At 44.2% G+C, this 21,970-nt stretch overlaps 1 protein-coding gene across 9 annotated transcripts in view; it reads left to right on the top strand.

Moving 5' to 3' along the window:
* Positions 1 to 21,970, top strand: part of arnt2 (aryl-hydrocarbon receptor nuclear translocator 2) — a 576,442-nt gene that overhangs the window by 199,850 nt on the left and 354,622 nt on the right. For all 9 annotated transcript variants that reach the window (XR_011587457.1, XR_011587456.1, XM_070858690.1 and 6 more), the window contains one exon: positions 19,348 to 19,450. Coding sequence is in view for 7 of the 9 variants with exons in the window: in XM_070858690.1 (XP_070714791.1) it covers positions 19,348 to 19,450 (103 nt within the window). In the remaining 2 variants the exon portion in view is untranslated. The remainder of the gene's footprint in view (positions 1 to 19,347; positions 19,451 to 21,970) is intronic.

Genomic DNA, 21,970 nt, shown 5'->3' with positions numbered 1-21,970 from the left:
TCCCAGGCATTGTAAGTGATGTACCTTTGTGTCTCCCTGGGCTATACTCCGAAGTAGAAGAAAATAAGAACATTGAAATAAAGACTGAGCAATGACATAATTTGGCATTCTCACTGAAAAAATAAATACGTTTTCAGTAAGCAATCATCATTTATAGTTTATTAACAGAAATAAAAAAATACATGGGTTATGTAATCTTCCTCTGCCTGCCTCTACCCACCAGTAAGTTAGGCTTTCTCTCACTCTGAAGTAAACTTAAGCATTTTGTAATACTTCAAATCTGAGCCTTTAACTTAAAATTTTTTTTTTTAAATGTTTCTCCTCCTTTCAAATAATTTGAAATAGCAAAGACATTGGAGGAGATTAGAGATAGGGAGGGGCGAGGCCTTAAACGGATTTGAAATCAAGGATGAGAATTTTAAAACCGAGGCTTTTCTCAACCGGGAGCCATTGTAGGGCTCTGATTGTAAAGGATCCTCTAGGAAAGAGTGATCATAGCATGGTTGAATTTCAAATTTAGTTGGAGGGTGGGAAAGTTGGGTCTCAAACCAGAGTCCTGATCTTAAATAAAGGCGATTACAAAGGTATGAAGGCAGAGTTGGCTGGGAAAATAGATTGAAGAGTAAGACGGCGATGAGCAGTGGCTTAAGGAGATATTTCATAACTCTCAAGAAAAATATATTCCAGTGAGAAGGAAAGTAAGGAAGTAAAAGGGTTGGTATCAAATTAAAAACAATGGCATACAATGTTGCCAAGATTAGTGGAAGGCCAGAGTATTGGGAAATTTTTTTTAAAGTAGCAAAGGACGACTTAAAAAAAAGAGAAGATGGATTATGAGAGTAAACTAGCAAGAAATATAAAAACAGATAGTAAGAGCTTCTACAATTATATAAAAAGGAAGAGGGTAGCTAAAGTAACTGTTGGTCCCTTAGAGGATGAGACTAGGGAATTAATAATGGGGAACAGGGAAATGGCAGAAACTTTGAACAAATATTTTGTACTGGTCTTCACAGTAGAAGACACTAAAAACATCCCAATAATAGATAATCAAGGGGCTATAGGGAGAGGGGAAACTTAAAGCTATCACTAGAGAAAAAGTACTTGGTAAAATAATGGGACTAATGGTGGACAAGTCCCCTACATCCTAGGATCTTAAAAGAAGTGGCTGCAAAGACAGTGGATGCATTGGTTAGAATCCACCAAAGTTCCCGGGATTCTGGAGAGGTACCAGTGGACTGGAAAACTGCAAATGTAACGGCCCTATTTAAAAAGGAGGGAGACAGAAAGCAGGAAACTATAGACCAGTTAGCCTAACGTCTGTCGTTGGGAAAATGCTGGAGTCCATTATTAAGGAAGCAGTAGCAGGACATTTGGAAAATCATAATGTAGTCAAGCAGAGTCAGCATGGTTTTATGAAAGGGAAATCATGTTTGACAAATTTGCTGGAGCTCTTTGAGGATGTAACGAGCAGGGTGGCTAAGGGGGAACCAGTGGATGTGATGTATTTGGATTTCCAGAAGGCATTCGATAATGTGCCACAATAAAAGGTTACTGCACAAGATAAGAACTCACGGGGTTGGGGGTAATATATTAGCATGGATAGCGGATTGGCTAACTAACAGAAAACAGAGAGTCGGGATAAATGGGTCATTTCCGATTGGCAAATAGTAACAAGTGGGGTGCCACAAGGATCGGTGCCGGGTCCTCAACTATTTACAATCTATATTAATGACTTGGACGAGTGTAATATAGCCAAGTTTGCTGATGATGCAAAGATGGGTGGGAAAGCAAGTTGTAAGGAGGACACAAAGATTCTGCAAAGGGATATAGACAGGCTAAGTGAGTGGGCAAACATTTGGCAGATGGAGTATAAAGTGGGAAAGTGTGAGGTTACCCACTTTGGCAGGAAAAATAAAAAAAGCTAATTATTATATAAATGGAGAGAAATTACAAAATGCTGCAGTACAGAGGGACCTGGGGGTCCTTGTGCATGAAACACAAAAGGTTACTATGTAGGTACAGCAAGTAATCAGGAAGGCAAATGGAATGTTGGCCTTTATTGCAAGGGGCATGGAGTATAGAAGCAGAGAAGTCCTGCCACAATGGTACAGAGTATTGGTGATACTACACCTAGAGTACTGCATACAGTTTTGGTCTCCTTATTTTAGGAAGGATATACTTGCATTGGAAGTTTCACATTCCTGAGATGAAGGGGTTGACTTTTGAAGAAAGGTTGAACAGGTTAGGTCTATACTCATTGGAGTTTAGAAGAATTAGAGGTGATCTTATTGAAACATATCAGGTACTGAAGGGGCTCAACAAGGTAGATGCAGAGAGAATATTTCGCCTCATGGGGGAAACCTAGAACTAGGGGGCACAGTTTAAGAATAAGGGGTTGCCCATTTAGAACTGAGATGAGGAGGAATTTCTTCTGAGGGTCGTAAATCTGTGCAGTTCTCTGCCCCAGAGAACCATGAAGGCTGGGTCATTGAATATATTTAAGCTAGAGATAGACAGATTTTTGAACGATAAAGGAATGAAGAGTTATGGGGAGCAGGGATGGAAGTGGAGCTGAGCCACGTGATCGGCCATGATCTTATTAAATGGCGGAGCAGGCTCGAGGGGCCAAATGGCCTACTCCTTTTTTTATGTTCTTATGTAGCTCAGTGAGCACGGGTGTGATGGGTGAACGGGACTTGGTGTGAGTTAGGATACGGGCAGCAGAGTTTCGATTGAGCTCAAGTTTACGGAAGGTACAAGGTTGGAAGCTGACCAAGCGAGCATTGGAAAATGCATTGGATCTAGCATGTATGCAGGCAGATTCTAGCACATGTCACTGGATAGTCAATGAATAAGCGCATTTCTCGCTGCCTTTTTAACTCCATTTTCCTTTCCCTCAAGAAATTAAGGCAAATTTATTCATTCCCAACTTTATCCCAGGTATGATCCAGTGTTTAGACAAAGAATGGTAATATATAGTTGTTACCTGCCAAAAGATACCCTCAAGCTGGCTTGCCCAATTGGGACCTGTTGGTTTGGGAGAACTTAAGAGTGTGGACTAGAATCCTGTGCCCAGACCAGGAAAGGATGCCAGATTTCCTTTCCTGAATGACATTAGTAAACCAGTTGGGTTCATACAACAATGTGGCAGCTTTCATGTTTATTTTACTGGTGCTTGCCCACCAGTAACCAGATTTACTAAATTAATTTTCCTAACTTGATGTGATGTGTTGATAGTCCAATACTATAAGCCCCATTTCCTTATTGTTCAGTAATAGTCAGACAATGGTGTTCTTTTCCACATTTGCAGAAATTTGCAAACAAAGCACTGGGGTTTATTTCTGGAGCAATACAATTCAAAAGCAAACATTTTATGTTAAACTTATCTGGAACCATGGGTACTCCATGCACAGTTTTGGTCTCCATATTACAAAGAGTATAGAGGTACTGGAGAAGATGAAAACGAGATTTACAAGGGTGATATCGGAACTGAGAGATTATAACTATCAGGAAAGATTGAACAGACTGAGACTATTTTCTCTAGAAAAAGATAGGCTGAGGTATGACCTGATACAGGTTCATAAAATTCTGAAGAGGTTTGATAGCGTAGACGTAGAGAAGATGTTTCCACTTGTGGGAGAATCCAAAATAAGGGTGTCATAAGTCACTAATAAATCCAATGAACAATTCAGGAGAAACTTCTTTACATGGAGTAGTTGAGACAAAACCATAAATGTAATTAGGGGGAAACTAGAAAAGTACACAAGGGAGAAAGGAACAGAAGGTTATGCCGATAGGGTGTTAGATAAAGTAGGGTGGGAAGAGGCTCGGCTGGAGTGTAAACACCGCCATGGACCAGTTGGGCCAAACGGCCTGTTTCTGTGCTGTAAATTGTATGCAATGCAATTTATGCAGTTCCCAGATAATTCCCAACTGGTCCAGTGAAAACTCACCCTGAATGACTCTGGTGGCATCATTCCATAACTCAAAACACCAGAGTAACGGAGGTGTGTGAAACAGCAAATCTTTCGGATTTTTCAGGTCCGGTAACTAATCTGTTACCTTGTTTTTCCAGCTGGACATCAGGGGAGAACTTTGAGCACCCATTAAAAAACTAGGGAGTTTCTGGGTGATGATAGGTATTTTTTTATATTGCACATATTTTGTTTGAATTCAAACCTGCAACAAAAACCTACTAAGATTAATTTATTTTGGACATTACTCAAGAAGAAATGATTGAACAAAGTCTCCTAAAATTTCATAGCGTCAGTAACCAGTTAGTGTCATGTGCAAACAGTGCATTAAAATGTCAGTGACCCTTATTCCGTTGCACATATGAGCTGCTGTTTACTTTCAACCTCGAACAAGTAGACTTTAAAATCAAAGTAATTCTATGACTAACAGTATTGTTTCTGGAAAGGAGCAGCACCCCACTATTGGCTTGCTCTTCCTCTCGATTCTCCATGTGATGTATTGGTATTACATTTCCCATGTTATTCCATTGCTTTTGAATCTACATCAACTGCTTCAATCTCTTCTTTCCCAAAGGCATAATCACTGCCTTTGGTTTAAAATATTTCACTGATGTTTTCTTTAGAAACTGAAAAGGAATTATTTTTGGTTTCATTTCATGGTATACTGTGGCTTTAGTTTGTTGGGTGGCTCTTCACAAAGAGTTCCTTTGCTTTGCTTCATGAAAAACAAAGGTGGAATGTGTTAAGTATGGAAGAACTCCACAAGACTGAGTACTGTGAGCTAAAACTGATGTGACCTTAGTCTCTTTAATACAACTCCAGAGTGCCTAAGCAGCATGGCAGACAACCTTTTATACTCCCTTGCACGAGGTGTGCAGGTGACCTTTGGGCCTCCAACAGTTGCGCCCTCTGGTGGCAAGTCTTACACAGTTACAATGTTTACATACATAACATCACTTCCCCCCGCCCCCCCCCCCAAAAAAAAGTCTTTGATACAAATTATTTACAAGTTGAGACAGTCTGGGGCCCTACGCTTGATCGTCTGAGTTCAAACTCTGGCATGGGTGAGTTGGTCGGACCATTGCTGCACTGCGGCGCGGCTGGTCTCACAGGACTGTTGGGAATGATGGGTTCATCCTCTTGATTGACAGCGAGGTCAATTGCTGGTTGGGTGTGTGTTGATGGATCGATGATGGTGATGTCCTCGTCAGGTTGTTCCTGGTTGTCGGTGAACTGCAGTTTGGTCTGATCCAAATGCTTTCTGCACGTTTATCCATTCAGTTGTTTGACTATAAACACTCTATTCCCCTCCTTGGCCAAGACAGTGCCAGCAACCCATTTAGACCATGACCGTAATTCAGGACAAACACAGGGTCGTTAACACCAATGTCACGCGATACAGCCGCACGATCGTGGTACATGTTTTGCCGGTGACGCTGGGTTTCCACATGATCATTTAGATCCGGGTGAACTAGAGAGAGCCTGGTTTTGAGTGCTCTCTTCATTAACAATTCTGCAGGGGGAACCCCAATGAGCAAGTGGGGTCGTGTCCTGTAGCTGAGCAGAACCCGAGATAAGCGGGTCTGCAAAGGAGCCTTCCGTCACGCATTTCAAGCTCTGCTTGATAGTTTGGACTGCCTGTTCCGCTTGACCATTGGATGCGTGCTTAAACGGGGCAGACCTGACATGCTTGATGCCATTGTGGGTCATAAACTCGTTGAATTCTGAGCTGGTGAAACACGGTCCATTGTCACTGACAAGGACGTCATGCAAGCCATGGGTGACGAACATAGCCCAGAGGCTTTCAGTGGTGGCAGTGGATGTGCTGGATGACCTGATTACACATTCAATCCATTTAGAGTAAGCGTCCACTACAACTAAAAACACCTTTCCGAGAAAGGGGCCAGCAAAATCTACATGGACCCTGGACCACGGTTTGGAGGGCCATGACCACAGACTCAATGGAGTTTCCCTTGGTGCATTGCTCATTCTGCATCCCAGAGTACTTAAGGAGGTGGCCTTGGAAATAGCGGATGCATTGACAGTCATTTTCAAACATTCCATTGACTCTGGATCAGTTCCTATCGAGTGGAGGGTAGCCAATGTAACCCCACTTTTTAAAAAAGGAGGGAGAAAGAAAACAGGGAATTATAGACCAGTCAGCCTGACATCGGTAGTGGGTAAAATGATGGAATCAATTATTAAGGATGTCATAGCAGTGCATTTGGAAAGAGGTGACATGATAGGTCCAAGTCAGCATGGATTTGTGAAAGGGAAATCATGCTTAACAAATCTTCTGGAATTTTTTGAGGATGTTTCCAGTAGAGTGGACAAGGGAGAACCAGTTGATGTGGTGTATTTGGACTTTCAGAAGGCTTTCGACAAGGTCCCACACAAGAGATTAATGTGCAAAGTTAAAGCACATGGGATTGGGGGTAGTGTGCTGACATGAATTGAGAACTGGTTGTCAGACAGGAAGCAAAGAGTAGGAGTAAATGGGGATTTTTCAGAATGGCAGGCAGTGACTAGTGGGGTACCGCAAGGTTCTGTGCTGGGGCCCCAGCTGTTTACACTGTACATTAATGATTTAGACGAGGGGATTAAATGTAGTATCTCCAAATTTGAGGATGACACTAAGTTGGGTGGCAGTGTGAGCTGCGAGGAGGATGCTATGAGGCTGCAGAGCAACTTGGATAGGTTAGGTGAGTGGGCAAATGCATGGCAGATGAAGTATAATGTGGATAAATGTGAGGTTATCCACTTTGGTGGTAAAAACAGAGAGACAGACTATTATCTGAATGGTGACAGATTAGGAAAAGGGGAGATGCAACGAGACCTGGGTGTCATGGTACATCAGTCATTGAAGGTTGGCATGCAGGTACAGCAGGCGGTTAAGAAAGCAAATGGCATGTTGGCCTTCATAGCGAGGGGATTTGAGTACAGGGGCAGGGAGGTGTTGCTACAGTTGTACAGAGCCTTGGTGACGCCACACCTGGAGTATTGTGTACAGTTTTGGTCTCTGCTATTGAGGGAGTGCAGCGAAGGTTCACCAGACTGATTCCCGGGATGGTGGGACTGACCTATCAAGAAAGACTGAATCAACTGGGCTTGTATTCACTGGAGTTCAGAAGAATGAGAGGGGACCTCATAGAAACTTTTAAAATTCTGACGGGGTTAGACAGGTTAGCTGCAGGAAGAATGTTCCCAATGTTGGGAAAGTCCAGAACCAGGGGAAACAGTCTAAGGATAAGGGGGAAGCCATTTAGGACCGAGATGAGGAGGAATTTCTTCACCCAGAGAATGGTGAACCTGTGGAATTCTCTACCACAGAAAGTTGTTGAGGCCAATTCACTAAATATATTCAAAAAGGAGTTAGATGAAGTCCTTACTACTAGGGGGATTAAGGGGTATGGTGAGAAAGCAGGAATGGGATACTGAAGTTGCATGTTCAGCCATGAACTCATTGAATGTCGGTGCAGGCTAGAAGGGCCGAATGGCCTACTCCTGCACCTATTTTCTATGTTTCTATGAGCACGTGTTGCACTGGTGTGCACATGACTCGGTAAGTCCGAGTCAATGCCGGGCCACCAAACATGCGACCTGGCTATAGCCTTCATCATGACTATGCCTGGGTGGGTACTGTGTACGATGCGTATAAACATTTCCCTGCCTTTTTTTGGCAAAACCACGCGATTACCCCATAAGAGACAATCCGACTGGATGGACATTTCATCTTTGCGTCGGTGAAATGGCTTAATTTCATCTTGCACCTCCCCGGGAACAGCCGACCAGCTTCTATTTTGCAACTTTTTACAAGTGAATGTACAGGATCCTGGCTGGTCCAGGTCCTGATCTGGCGAGCAGTGACAGGTGACCCCTCGATCTCAAAAGCATCCATGAACAGAAGCAAGTCTGCGGGCTACGCCATTTCCACCCCGGTAGTGGGCAATGGTAGCCGACTGAGAGCATCGGCATAGTTCTCCGTGCCTCGTCTGTGGCGGATAACCTAGTCATGGGCGGACAATGTTAGTGCCCATCTTTGGATGCGGGACAAAGCATTGGTGTTTATACCTTTGCTTTCTGAAAATAGCGAAATGAGCAGTTTGTGGTCGGTTTCAAGCTCGAACTGAAGTCCAAATAGGTATTGGTGCATTTTCTTAACCCCATGTACACATGCTAACGCCTCTTTCTCGACCATATTGTCGGCTCTTTCAGCCTTAGACAGACGCGTATGCAACCAGTTGAAGTTTGCCCGGTACATTGGTTTGTTGTAACACACAGCCGACCCCGTACGAAGATGCATCACAAGCTAGCACTAATCATGTACACGGATCATACAGTACAAGTAACTTATGAGAACAAAGTAGGTTTCTGGCCTCCTCAAAGGGTGTCTCTTGAGATTTACCCCAAACCCAGTCGGTACCCTTACGTAGCAACATGTGCAACGGTTCCAGCAAAGTGCTTAACCCGGGTAGAAAGTTACCAAAATAGTTGAGTCCCAGGAACGAACGCAGCTCCATCACATTCTGTGGACTGGGTGCATTCTTGATGGCCTCTGTCTTTGAGTCCGTGGGTCTGATGCCGTCTGCCGCAATCTTTCTCCCCAGAAATTTGACCTCTGGCGCCAGGAAAACACACTTGGAACGTTTCAGCCTGAGTCCCACTCTGTCTAGTCGACTTAGAACCTCTTCCAGGTTGTGCAGGTGTTCTGTGGTGCCACGACCGATGATCAGGATGTCGTCTTGAAACACAATGGTGCGTGGAACCGATTGGAAGATGGCAGCAGCCGAGTGAATCCCAAAAGGGCAACTGTGGTATGTAAATAGTCCTTTGTGCGTGTTGATACAAGTCAATCTATTCGAAGATTCAGCCAACTCCTGTGTCATGTAGGCAGAGGTTAGGTCCAACTTGTTGAACGACTTCCCCCCCGCTAACGTTGCGAACAGGTCATCCGCTTTGAGTAGCGGGTACTGGTCCTGTAACGAGACTCTGTTGATCGTTACCTTGTAGTTTCCGCAGATTCTGACCATGCCATCGCTTTTCAACACCGGAACAATCGGACTGGCCCACTTGTTGAACTTGACTGGCGATGTGATTCCCCCTCGTTGAAGTCTGTCCAGTTTGATCTCTACTTTCTCCCTCATCAGATATGGAACGTCTCAAGCCTTGTGATGAATGAGCCTTGCATCGGGGACCAGATGGATCTGCACCTTGACTCCTGTGACGTTGCTGATGCCTGGTTTAATTAGCGATGGAAACTTACTCAGCACTTGGGCGCACGAGGCATCATCCACTGAAGATAGTGCTTTGATGTCGTCCCAGTTTCATCGAATCTTTCCCAGACAGTTTCTGCCGAATAGTGCTTGGCCATCGTCTGGTACAATCACAGTGATAAATCATGCACAGCTCCATCGTACGATACCTTAACTGCCACACTGCCAATGACTGGTATGAGCTCTTTGGTGTAGGTGCGCAGCTTTGTCTGAATCGGGCTCACTTTGGGCCTTTGTGCCTTGTTGCCCCACAGTTTCTCAAAAGCCTTCTGGCTCATAATTGACTGACTCGCCCCCGTGTCCAACTCCATTGATACCGGAATACCGTTCAGTTTGACTTTCAGCATAATAGGAGGGCTCTTGGTGGTACCCCATACACTTCTCCCTCGGGTTGAGTTGCCTCTCTTGTTTGTTCTGCGTGATCTGCGCCGGATCGATCATCCTCTGCTGACTCTGCCACATGGTGAGTCGCAGCACTCTTGCACATTCGCTGGAGGTGCCCCATTGTTTCACAACCTTTGCACAAGTAGTGCTTGAACCGACATTGATGAGCTCGATGATTACCCCCGCAGCGCCAACATGGTGCTAATGGATTTGAATTCACGCCTGATGGCGAACTCTGAGTCATTCTAGGTCTTGCAGCTGCAGACGTGTAGACCCTGCCATGTGCAGTTCTGCCTGCTAGCAACGTTATTTTATGCACAGTACTTTCCAGTGAGCTTCGATGCTGGGAAGATATCTGTCTGGTATGATTGCTCGTGGTGAATGGCCTTGCTCAGGTCTAGGGATTCGGCGGATAGCAGCTTGCGAAGAATGACCTCGTGGCCGATGCCAAGCACAAAAAAGTCCCGCAGCATTTCTCCTCCCAAAATCCAGCAAATTCGCAAGTTCCCGCAAGGCGACTCAGGTCGGCGACATAACTCACCACGTCCTGGCTCTCAGAGCGGTGGTGCGTGTAGAAGTGATACCTGGCCATTAAGACGCTGTCCTTCAGCTTGAGGTGGTTCCGAACCAGTGTACACAACTCTGTATGTGTCTTCTCCGCTGGTTTCTCTGGTGCTAGCAGATTCTTGATGAGGCCGTATATTGTGGACCCACACACAGTGAGGAGAATCGCCCTGCGCTTGATCGTTTTATCGTCCCCATCCAGCTCGTTAGCCACGAAGTACTGGTCAAGACGCTCAACGAAGGCTTCTCAATCATCACCCTCTACAAATCTCTCTCAAATACCAACAGCAGCCATGACCGGGTGAAAGTGCGTAATCTGTTACTCGTCGGCAATTGTTAAGTATGGAAGAACTCCACAAGACTGAGTACTGTGAGCTAAAACTGATGTGACCTTAGTCTCTTTAATACAACGCCAGAGCGCCTAAGCAGCATGGCAGACAACCTTTTATACTCCCTTGCACAAGGTGTGCGGGTAACCCTTGGGCCTCCAACAGTTGCGCCCTCTGGTGGCAAGTCTTGCACAGTTACAATGTTTACATAAATAGCAATGTATGGTTTGGGGCTAGGGAAAGATTAGTTTTGTTGTAAAGTATGTTTTAAAGAGATGCTTGTAATGCACGGCAGAACAGGGACACTGCAATGCACAGGGGCAATGGTTGAGAAGTGTGTAGGTCCTCTGTTCCTAAAGCTAGATGCTGTCTAAATGATCAGTTAATACAAGTTGATCTACACCAGTTACTGTATTCATGACTCTAATCACGTATCTATACACTTGATGTGACCAGTTCAATCGGTGTTTCAACAAAGCAGAATGCAGAGGGTCGACATTGGAGACCTTTTATCACTTAATGAGTTGTCCACACACCTTGATGATTTTTTTCTTTGTCTTTCATACTTTTCCGAATTCTGTCATGTTCTTGCAGATTACAGTAACAAGTGGAAGGAAGGAATGCAAGAAAGGTAGAGGTAGTGGAAACAAAATAGGAAAGGAGCAAGTGCTTGTAGTAAGTTTAGAAATGATTTTTATTTGATTTGATTTTTGTTCTGCATGGGGGTCAGGGGGCCGAGGGATGTAGTGTTGGATGTCAGATCACGTTGGTTGCCTATCACATAATCAGGTTAGAATTTACCAGGAGATTAGGTCACGGGTGATATTAACATTTATTTCACTGGACAATGCAACAGAATACCATAGCCAGAGATTGTAATTGTTTACTATTTCCCCTATCATTGCTAGTCTCTGTAAATAAGTCAAAGAGGGGCCATTTATTATGTTATAGACTGCAATTATAAGTAATAAAACTTGCATTTAAATTGTACCTTAGCACATTGAAACATCGCAAAGTGTTTCACACAATTAATGATTTAAATGCAGTGACTTGTGCAGGCAAGATTCATTCTCAATAGAAAGGTTCTGTGCAGGGAACATGCTGCAAACACCATTGTGAATTCGCAGATAACATAGCGACATCTCTGCTATTACACAACAGAACACAAGCTAAGGAGGGCATGGAAGTAAGTACTCCTCTGTACACTCTATTGCCACACCAAGAGTTATTGCCTTGTTTGGTCAGTTTTTATAGCAGCCATTACCCTTCATAAGAACATTGCTACGAACAAAGTGAATTTTAGTTTGATGAGTACTCTTGTCTGTCATGTGAGAGACGTGGGTTTACCTGCCTGCAGTTTTACGTGGACTTGAATCCGTATCATTCCATTCTGTAGCACTAGGTAGGTTTGAGCCCTAATCTAAACTCATGATGCAGGCTAACACTCTATTGAGGGAATTTTGCATGTCAGCAGTGCTGTTTATTGAAAGAGATATCAAACTGAGATTCTGCCTGACAGTTCACTGGTTGTGAAAGATCCATGGCAGTTTTTGAAGAATAGGGAGTTGGCCCAATGTCTTGGCTAACTTTTGTCCTTCAGTCGATGCCATTTAAAATAAACTGATAACTGACCATTGATCTAATTGGTGTTTGCAGGATGTTCCTGGCACAGAATCTATCTATTGAGAATGACTGAATTTTGCCTGCACATGTCACTGTATTTAAATCATTAATTGTGTGAAAGGCTTTGCGATGTTTCAATGTGCTAAGGTACAATCTAAATGCATGTTTTATTATTTATAATCCCAGTCCATAATGTAATAAATGGATCTTCAGTTGTTCTGAAGATGGTTTAACTACCATTAATGCAAGTGAAATCTTTTCACCATTCTTCGCATTCACTTATATTCTGAACTCTAAAGTCCTGCTTCACCCTCTTTATCCCTCTGTGTTTGGATATGTATGTGAAAGAAAGGAATTCAAGCTCTCTTTGGATATGCAACCCTGCTGTCCGTTGGATTCCTGAGTGATGCATATTGGGTGGGACACAAATTTTGAGATCGTATCTGGTTAAAATATTTTTATCCTAAGCACAATTGTACTCCCAAAATATTGCCACAGAAACTTGTCTGCATTCCTCTAAGACTGCTATTTGGGATGAACAGCTCTTGAGACAATAATAAACTATGACTTTTGTTTTAGATGTAAGAGCACAACATAATTAGGAACAAGGGTAGGCCATACAGCTGCTCGAGCCGGCTCCGCCATTCAATCAGTTCTGTCCTTGATGAATCTGCGTGTTCTGCATTCTTATTTGCCAAATACTTTTTTTCTAATGTCATTTTTTATTATTCTTGACATTTTACCCTGGGTAAATTATCCCAGCCCTCGAACCTCTATTCACGAAAACTACACTTGATCTTAACTCCCTATACATAATGCCAAGGGAGCTTGATGCAGCTATGCCAAAGGATTACATCCAACCGTTGACTATTTGCACTGAATAGTTAGTGGTGTCGAGTAAAATATTTTCTCTGCAGAAAGAGCTAACAGTGTTCCGTGCAATGAAAAAACGTTCCTTCTGCAAGCTCAACTTCATTCTTAAGCAATGTACCAAGTTGAAAGACCAAGTCATTCGAAACAGAAAAGTATAATGGGCTAGAATTTACTGCAGCCGACGAATGAATGACTTGTCCTTGCCTATTTAATCTCCATGGGATTTTGCAAGTTGCTGTCAGTGGGAGATGGAAACAGCGTGATACCCTCTACAGGGCATCTGAGATCTGAATGAGCAAAGCACGCACCAGTGTGTCTCCTTAACCAATCAGATTGAAGAACTGTCAATGAACAGCAGAGTCTGAACCAGGAAGTGTCAGTGAGAATGGTGAATTCAATGTCAAATCAGCAAATAAAGGGAAAGAAAAATTGGATTGAGAGAGAGAGAGAGAGAGAGAGTTCTCCAACAAGTAAAATGTGAAGGAATGAGACTCCACACAAAAATTAATTTTCAGTGTCAGAGAGGTTCTTCGGCAGTAATTAAGACTTGTCCCCCTGTTAAAAACAGTACAGACTGAAAAGGACAAGCCCAAAGTTTTTTGTGGCGAGTTTAGTCCGTATCTACAACGCAAATACAGGAACTTCACGCCGTTGAATACATTTGAATGGGGAGCCAGATGAGCTTGCCTAACGTTGCTGTGCAATTTGCGCATAAATAATGGTGAGCGCCGTTACCCAAATAATGCAGGGTGCACAGGTATAATTCATTCCCCATTTTAAAATCAAACATTTCCTCCTTATTTTTATATAACACTTCGATTTCATATTTTTATTTATGAATAGCAAAATCTGCTGCAATTTGGGATGTAGAGAAGTAGAGTTGGTTGTGGTGCAGGGGTTTCTCCAGTAACGGCTCAGCTGGGAATCGCAAAACTGGGTGCTACAGTGCCATCGCTGTCAGGAGGTGCAATCACAGCGTAACAAATGTACATGGGCAATTACCATTATAAATGTGGATATAGGAATTTATAATGGAATTTTAAAAAATGTCGACAGACTAACTTTAAAACAAATGGGGACCTAAATTGCCCCTTTCCTTAAGGCCTGTTACCACCGCAAATCGGCAGCTGTGGAGTAGCTGCCAACTTTTCGTGGAATGGCCGCTGCTAGCCCAATTGCCCTTCCGAGTTTTCCCGGCGGTGCCCCGATCTCCCCCACCGCTCCGCTGCTACTGATCCGCGGCAAGCGTGTCATCACCATGCGCACTGCCGATGTCCCGTCTCTCCCCCGCCCTCCTCCCCCCCCCCCCCCCCCCCCCCCCGAGACGGCGACATTCCCCTCGTAAAATCATCGGCCCGCCCGGCGGTACCAAAACAAGTTTTTTCCCGATGGTCCAGTGAGTCTGTGGCCATCTGCAACGGTGGTGCGGCTTCCCTTATAGGGGAGGACCTGCTCCCGCCACCATGTGTTTTTTTGTCGGCTGACAGCCATGTCGGCCCTACAATTATGCCATATCGGGTTCAAGTCGGTTGGCAGCCTGTGCCAGGCCGCTGGCCCGGCCAAAACCCTCCCTGGTGGCTCAGTGGGCCGAAGTTTTAAAATCGCAAAGGCTCTCCCCTTTAAGTGAAGGGGAAAGCCGTGGTGATGCGGCGTGTGATGACTTCATCGGTGATCACTCCGCTTCGCCCCCAACTTCCGCCCCTCAGTTCCGCCCCTCAGTTGCTGCCACCGCCATATTGCCGCCCCTCTCGTGTTGTCATAGCTTCCATTAAGACCGACTTCCGGATCCAAACAAAAGAAACACAACAAAGAGCCGAATGTTGCTGAAGAGGCGACCTGAACGGCAGCTGCGGTAAAAACCATCAAAATGGGGTTGGAGCGCCCTGTTTCGGATGGGGAGCAATTTCTATCCCATGATATCTCCACAACCTGGTCCAATTATTCCCTGGCCTCTAACCCTACCCCATCTGAAGACTACACTCAAGTGTCACTTCTGGCTCAGACAATTGAGAGTTCAAGCTCCACTCCAGAGACTTGAGCATATAATCCAGGCGGACAATCCAGTGCACCACTGAGGGAGTGCTGCACTGTCTGAGGTGCCGTCTTTCAGATGAGATGTTAAACTGTGACCATGTCTTGTCTCCCAGGTGGACAGCACTGTGGGAGCACCTTAACCACACGGACTGCAGCGGTTCAAGGCGACGGCTCACCACCACCTTCTCAAGAGCATTTAGGGATGGGCAATAAATGCTGGCCTTGCAAGAATTAATATTTAAAGAAAACATAAAAGATGCCATGGCAGTGGAAGATGATCAGGGAAGTTCTCTCGATATCCTGGCCAACATTTGTCTCTCAACCAACACTATTAAAGATTTTCTGTTCATATATTTCATTACTGTTGTATGGGACCTTGTGCGCAAATTAGGTGCTATGTTTGCCAACATTACAACAGTGACTAGATACCAACAGTACTTCATTGGCTATGAAGTGCTTTGAGACATCGAGTTTGTGAGAAAAAAAAGACTTGCACGACCTCAGGACGTTCCAAAGCGTTTTACAGCCAATGAAGTACTTTTGGAGTGTAGTCACTGTTGTAATGTAGGAAATGTGATAGCCTCGTTTTGCGCACAGCAAGCTCCCACAAACAGCAATATGATGACCAAATAATCTGTTTTTGTGATGTTGATTGAGGGATAAATATTGAGAACTCCCCTGCTCTTTTTTAAAATAATGCCATGGGATCTTTTACGTCCAGCTGAGAGAGCAGATGAGGCCGCAGTTTAATGTCTCCTCCAAAAGACAGCACCTCTGACAATGCTCATGTCTCTAGAGTGGGACTTGAACCCACAACCTTCTGACTCGGAGGCGAGAGTGCTACCCACTGAGCCACGGCTGGCACTGGCAATGCATAAATGTAACGTTGTTGTTTCTTTACACTTGGTCTTGACTCGCTGGACTTTTCTCTGGACTTTATCCTCCTCTCTAACCTTGCTTCCGGCTTGGAAATGTTGTTCTCAAGACCTCTACTCTCATGCTCACTGTTTAAAATAAATTGCTTGCTTGCTTTTGCCTCCTCTCCACCTTTTATTACTTTGATTACCTTTATCATGCCTCACCTCTTTTTTTCAGCAAAAGTAAGTTTAATCACTTGAACCTTCAGAACTTAGTTCCTGAAGGTCTGGAATTATCCAGTGATAGGAATTGATACTTGCAATAATGGATAAGTTTGAGAAATACTGTAATCTTAAAATATAAAAGACTTTTCACATGCAGGAAATTAAGAACTCTCAGTAAGACTAAATTCAAGGAACTGACAAAAATAAATGACACGATTTTTTTTTTATTCTCCGAATGTAGGTGAGGCTAGCAAAGCCCCTTCCGAGCTAGCTCACTTCAGAGGACAGTCAGGATCAATGACACAGTGTGAACCTGTGACATGTAGGCCACAGACCAGGTAGGGCCGGCAGGCTCCTTCCCTGAAGCATATTTGTGATCTAGTTAGGTTTTTATGACAATCTATTTGGCTTTCGTGGTTATTTTTCTGGTGCCCGCCCACAAATTATCAGATTTATTGAGTTCAACTTCACACCTTGCCATGGTGGGATTTGAACCCATCACCTCTAGGTAGCTGGTGCAATACTGTAACCGCTAGGCTACTGTATCCTAAATTTGTGACATACCAAATGATTCTGAGAATTTACCGATTGCAACAAAAGCAGCATCGATCCGCAGGGCGACAGAGACAAAAAGAAATGACCAAGTTCTGTGAGGAACATTGTACCATTTCGGTACCAGGCAACAAAAAAACAATTCAACACATGAAATATAATCTGCAATTAAAATAGGCACGAGGAAATTGTGTGTCTGGTATGGAGCATGGACTTTGGGAAATCATCCCTAAAATGGAGCAAGAATTATCAATATATAATGTATTGCAAAAAACAAATTCAGGCACAAGCTGTGGAAGAAAAAGCTCACTTGAGGAATTTTATATTGTAGAAGCTGTGAATCTATCAAACCAGAGAGAGAATGGGTACCGCCCATTGGTAATAAATAAAAGTCATGCCATTTAAGCTGGATACATGTGCACAAGTGAATGTTGTGTCTGAATAGCATCACAAGAGATTATAGCATAGACTCGATTGCAGGAGGCCAAGAGTATACAGTGCCATATCATAGGCAGTTCCTCAGAGTCGAGGATGACTTGCTTCCACTCTAAAAGTGAGTTTTCAGGTGACTGAAGAGTCCAATGCGGGATCTACAGTCTCTGTCACAGGTGGGGCAGACAGTGGTTGAAGGAAAGGGTGGGTGGGGAGCCTGGGTTGGTGCACGCTCCTTCCGCTGCCTGTGCTTGATTTCTGCATGCTCTTGGCGATGAGACTCGAGGTGCTCAGCGCCATCCCGGATGCAATTCCTCCACTTAGGGCGGTCTTTGGCCAGGGATTCCCAGGTGTCAGTGGAGATGCTGCACTTTATCAAGGAGGCTTTGAGGGATTCCTTGAAGCGTTTCCTCTGCCCACCTGGGGCTCACTTGCCATATTGAAGCTCCGAGTAGAGTGCTTGCTTTGGGAGTCTCTTGTCGGGCATGCAGACGATGTGGCCCAACCAACGGAGCTGATCAAGCGTGGTCACTGCTTCGATGCTGGGGATGTTGACCTGAGAGAGAGCACTGACGTTGGTGCATCTATCCTGCCAATGGATTTGCAGGATCTTGCGGAGGTACTTCTCCAGCGTTTTGAGGTGTCTGCTGTATTGGATTTCACAATTGGCTACTCCAGCCTCGAACAATCCCTGTCCCGAGTCCCAACGGATGACAAGCTGATCCTCCTTGGCCATTTTTCAACGCCAGAATTGGAAAGGAGACAGGGCTTTGGGGAGGTGTGATCGGCAGAGAGGGGATAGGGACTCCAGCAGTATCTTGCTCCTGACAAAATTCCTACAACATGGCCTTGTCATTACCAACACCTTGTTCTGTCAGAGAGACAAGTACAAGGCATCATGGCAATACCCTCGCTCCAAGCACTGGCATCTGCTCAACTATGTCATCGTCCGAGCGAAGGACCGCAAGAACGTGCGTGTCACCCGCGCCATGACAGGAGCTGACGACTGCTGGACGGACCACTGCCTAATACGCTCTGTCATTAACATCAATATAGCCCCAAAGCAGCGACGGCAGCAGAAACAATACCACAGGAAAATCGACACCCTGTTCAGCCAGTGCCCCTCAAGTTGTCATTTGTATTGGTCCCAAAAGATATCCAGACAATTTTAGGACTGGGTGCTTGTGAAAACCGCAATCAAATATAGAGCGTACTCCAAGTAAAGGCTTAAAGTGGTTTCTGGACCTGACACATTTACAGGGATACTAGTGTCTATTCAAGGATTGGGTCGTTTGCCAGTGGAGCAACAGATTGGGATTGACCAACAATTTAGCCCAGTAATCCACCCACGCAGAGAAGTACTGCTTGTACTACAGGAAAAAATAAAATCAGAGCTTGATACAACAGAGTACAGAGAGGTCATAAATAAATTAGAACCAGTTCATTGAATTCCTGTGGCATTGCACATGGGATCAAAATCAAGAGTGATACTCATGCAAAGCAGATTAGAGGGTGGGGTCATTAGAGTAGGACGTATACCAGTAAGATGTTTAATAAGATATAGATGTACTGGGTGAATTCATTGGTGGCAAAACATATATGTAAATTGCAAATTTTGTGAACCAAGGCTTTAAAAGGGAAATGTTCAACCTTCCAATTCACGAGAAAATTATATATCAGTTATATATTACCAGCTAATGCAAAATATTTTAGCAAGTTAGAGGCATCCTTAAGATTTCTAACTGGAACTGGATTGTGAGTTCCGTATGTTCAATACTCTGTGGGGACGTAGAGATTGTTGCAGCTTCTCTTTGCTTGTGGAAGTACATTGTAATACCATCCATTCAACATATGAGCACACTGACGGTTCCGATACATTTACAAATTACGCGATACTGTCGGATTTAGGGCTGTTCTTTTCCTACGACTGAAAGTGCTTTATTTTTTCTTCAAAAAATGTCTCTTTACAATTGCAGCTTTTGAACAGGCATTCTACAAAGTCATGCTTCAAAAAGATTGTGCAAATCTAGTGAAGAGCTGCCAGTGTTGCGAGCATGGGTTGGAGAATCTGCACTACAGTGTTATAGCCCTATCTCAGACCCACTCTCCCTTTTAGGTGCTGCTCTGCTGAGATCCATAAATGTATTTATATACATCAACCTCGTTCTGGAGACATTGTGCAGTGATCTTAATTTGACATTCCTTTTTGTTTCCCCTTAAAACATAGGCCGTATTCTGGATCTCAAGACTGGCACAGTTAAAAAGGAAGGGCAGCAATCTTCAATGAGAATGTGCATGGGATCCAGACGTTCCTTTATTTGTAGAATGAGGTAAGGACATTGACTAAACATGAACAGAGTTTTTCTTCCTCCTAACTGTTTACATAACAGAACGATGAAGCTTGTTGTCATAGGCTGTAGTTTTCAGTGCAGGTATTCGTGGATTTTTGTAGCATGGATTCTAAGTGTATTGCTTCTTTCTGAATGACATGTATTAGTGTTTACCTTTGTTTATATGTGTGTATAATCCCAAACTACAAAGGATTTGCTTGATCATATAACTATTGTCCTCAAAAGCTTTTATATAAAAAGCTTATGGAGAGAAAATTCATACAAATACGGGTTCAAATTGGCTCAAAATACTCTCTCTTCCTCTTGCACCCACTCAAATTCTTGAGTTTTTCCAAGTGATTTGAAAACCATGAATTTTTCAGGTGTATTTTTGTACATTACCAATTATTACATTTTTAATTCAAGCAGCTGGCCAAAGAGTCTTTAATCAGTCTGTCAGACAAATTGAATTTTGATAGCTTCTCATTTAACCACAGCTTTGGCTGCCATCATCTATAATTTGTGTTATCGCCTTGCAAATCTCTGCCTATTTTTCCTGTAGTTCCATGTTCGAATCCCTCCAATCAGGTTTCCGGCAGGCGACAGTACTGAAGCGACCCTTATCAAAGTCACAAATTACATTCTTTGACCGTGACAAGCTATCCCTCCTAATCCTTCTCGACCTATCTGCAGCCTTCGACACATGTGACCACTCCTTCCTCCTTCAATGTCTCTCCTCTGTCATCCAGCTGGGTGGAGCTGCCCTTACTTGGTTCCATTCTTACCTGTCAAATCATAGCCAGAGAATCACTTACAACGGCTTCTCTCCTTACTTCCACACTGTTACCTCTGGAGTCCCCCTTGGCCGCCTTCTATTTCTCATCTACATGTTACCCCTCGGTGATGATATCCGAATACACAACATCAGGTTCCACATGTACGCCAATGACACTTGGCTCTATCTTGCTACCACCTCTCTGGACCCTTCCACTGTCTGATTTGTCACACTGCTTGTCCGACATCCAATATTGGATGAGCAGAAATTTCCTCCCAATATTGGGAAGACTGAACCCATTGACTTTGGTCCTACCAAAAACTCAGTTTTCTGACGACTGTTTCCATCCCTGGCAACTGTCTGAAGCTGAGCCAGACTGTTCGCAAACTTGTGTTTGACCCCGAGATGAGCTCCATCATCAAGACTGCCTTTTTCCACCTCCTAACATCGCCCGACTCTGACCCTGCCTCAGCTTATCTGCTGAAACCCTCTAGCCTTTGTTACCTCTAGACTTAACTATTCCAATGCTCACTTGGCCGACCTCCAATATTCCACTTTACACAAACTTGTGCTCATCCAAAACTCTGCTGCCCATATCTTAACTCGCTCCAAGTCTCGTTCACCCCTCACTGCTATGCTTGCTGACCTTCGCTGGCTCCTGTTCTGACAACGCCTCAGTTTTAAAATCTTCGTCCTTGTTTTCAAATCCCTCCTCTAGTCCTACAAGCTTCAAATCTCTGCGCTCCTTCAATTCTGGCCTCTTGCACATCCCTGATTTTAACCTTCCACCATTGGCAACTGCCTTGATCTTAAGCTCTGAATTCCCTCCTTAAACCTCACCACCAATCTCTACACCTCTCTCCTCCTTTAACATGTTCTTTAAAGCCTACCTCTTTGACCAAGCCTTTAGTCATCTGTCCTAATATCTCCTTCTGTGGCTCGGTGTCAAAAATGTTTTTATTGATATCGCTCTTGTTAAGTGCCTTGGGACATTTTGCTACGCTAACTGTGCTATATAAATGTAAGTTGTCGATGGTTATAAAATGCAAACATTCTATCTAATCACAGATGTGCTAACTAGATATGTAGGCCCAGTGTGTAAGGAAGCTTTTTTGAGCAATGCAGTTCTCCCCTCCAGTACCCGCTGTATACCATTGCCCAGTCCCAAGTATTCACTTTCCGGATGGCCACTCTCCACAATCTGAAATCTCTCCACCCCAGGTGCCAACCTCTGGTTCTCATTGCTACATTCTCTCCAGAGTATCACATTAGCTGTATGAGAGCCTACTCTTTCCGGCTGCAAAACTTTCTGTAGTGATAACTTCAGGGCGATATTGCCTGCCTCGTCCTCTGGTGTGGTCAGAGGTGTTCTTCCACCTTCTCCATAGTTGGGCCTCCTTGAACGGTGAGGATGTACTGCAGCATCATCAGTCCCTCCCCCGGCTGCCCAGTCACCTCAAGTGCTGTTGTCAATTACCAATAGACTTCTACAGTCACCCTGGGTGATGCAGGTGCATCATTTTATCTGCATTCACTTTCTGACTATGTGTCTCGCAAGGTATAATTAACCAAAGGCTACAGGGGCCTTTGTTCCCTAAGAGCCGTCCTTCAAGTCTGCCCTTGAATTAATCCAGACACTGAGAGTTTTCACAAAGCAAAATAGTCTACCTGGCAGGTGGGCATTGAGTTGCAGTGGTCCTGTGCTGCTGGTCACTGACTACCTTGATGTTGATGGAGAAGCAGCT

The sequence above is a fragment of the Pristiophorus japonicus genome, chromosome 17 (assembly GCF_044704955.1).
Source record: "Pristiophorus japonicus isolate sPriJap1 chromosome 17, sPriJap1.hap1, whole genome shotgun sequence".
Taxonomy (NCBI): domain Eukaryota; kingdom Metazoa; phylum Chordata; class Chondrichthyes; family Pristiophoridae; genus Pristiophorus; species Pristiophorus japonicus.
This window is presented reverse-complemented; position numbering and strand designations above follow the sequence as displayed.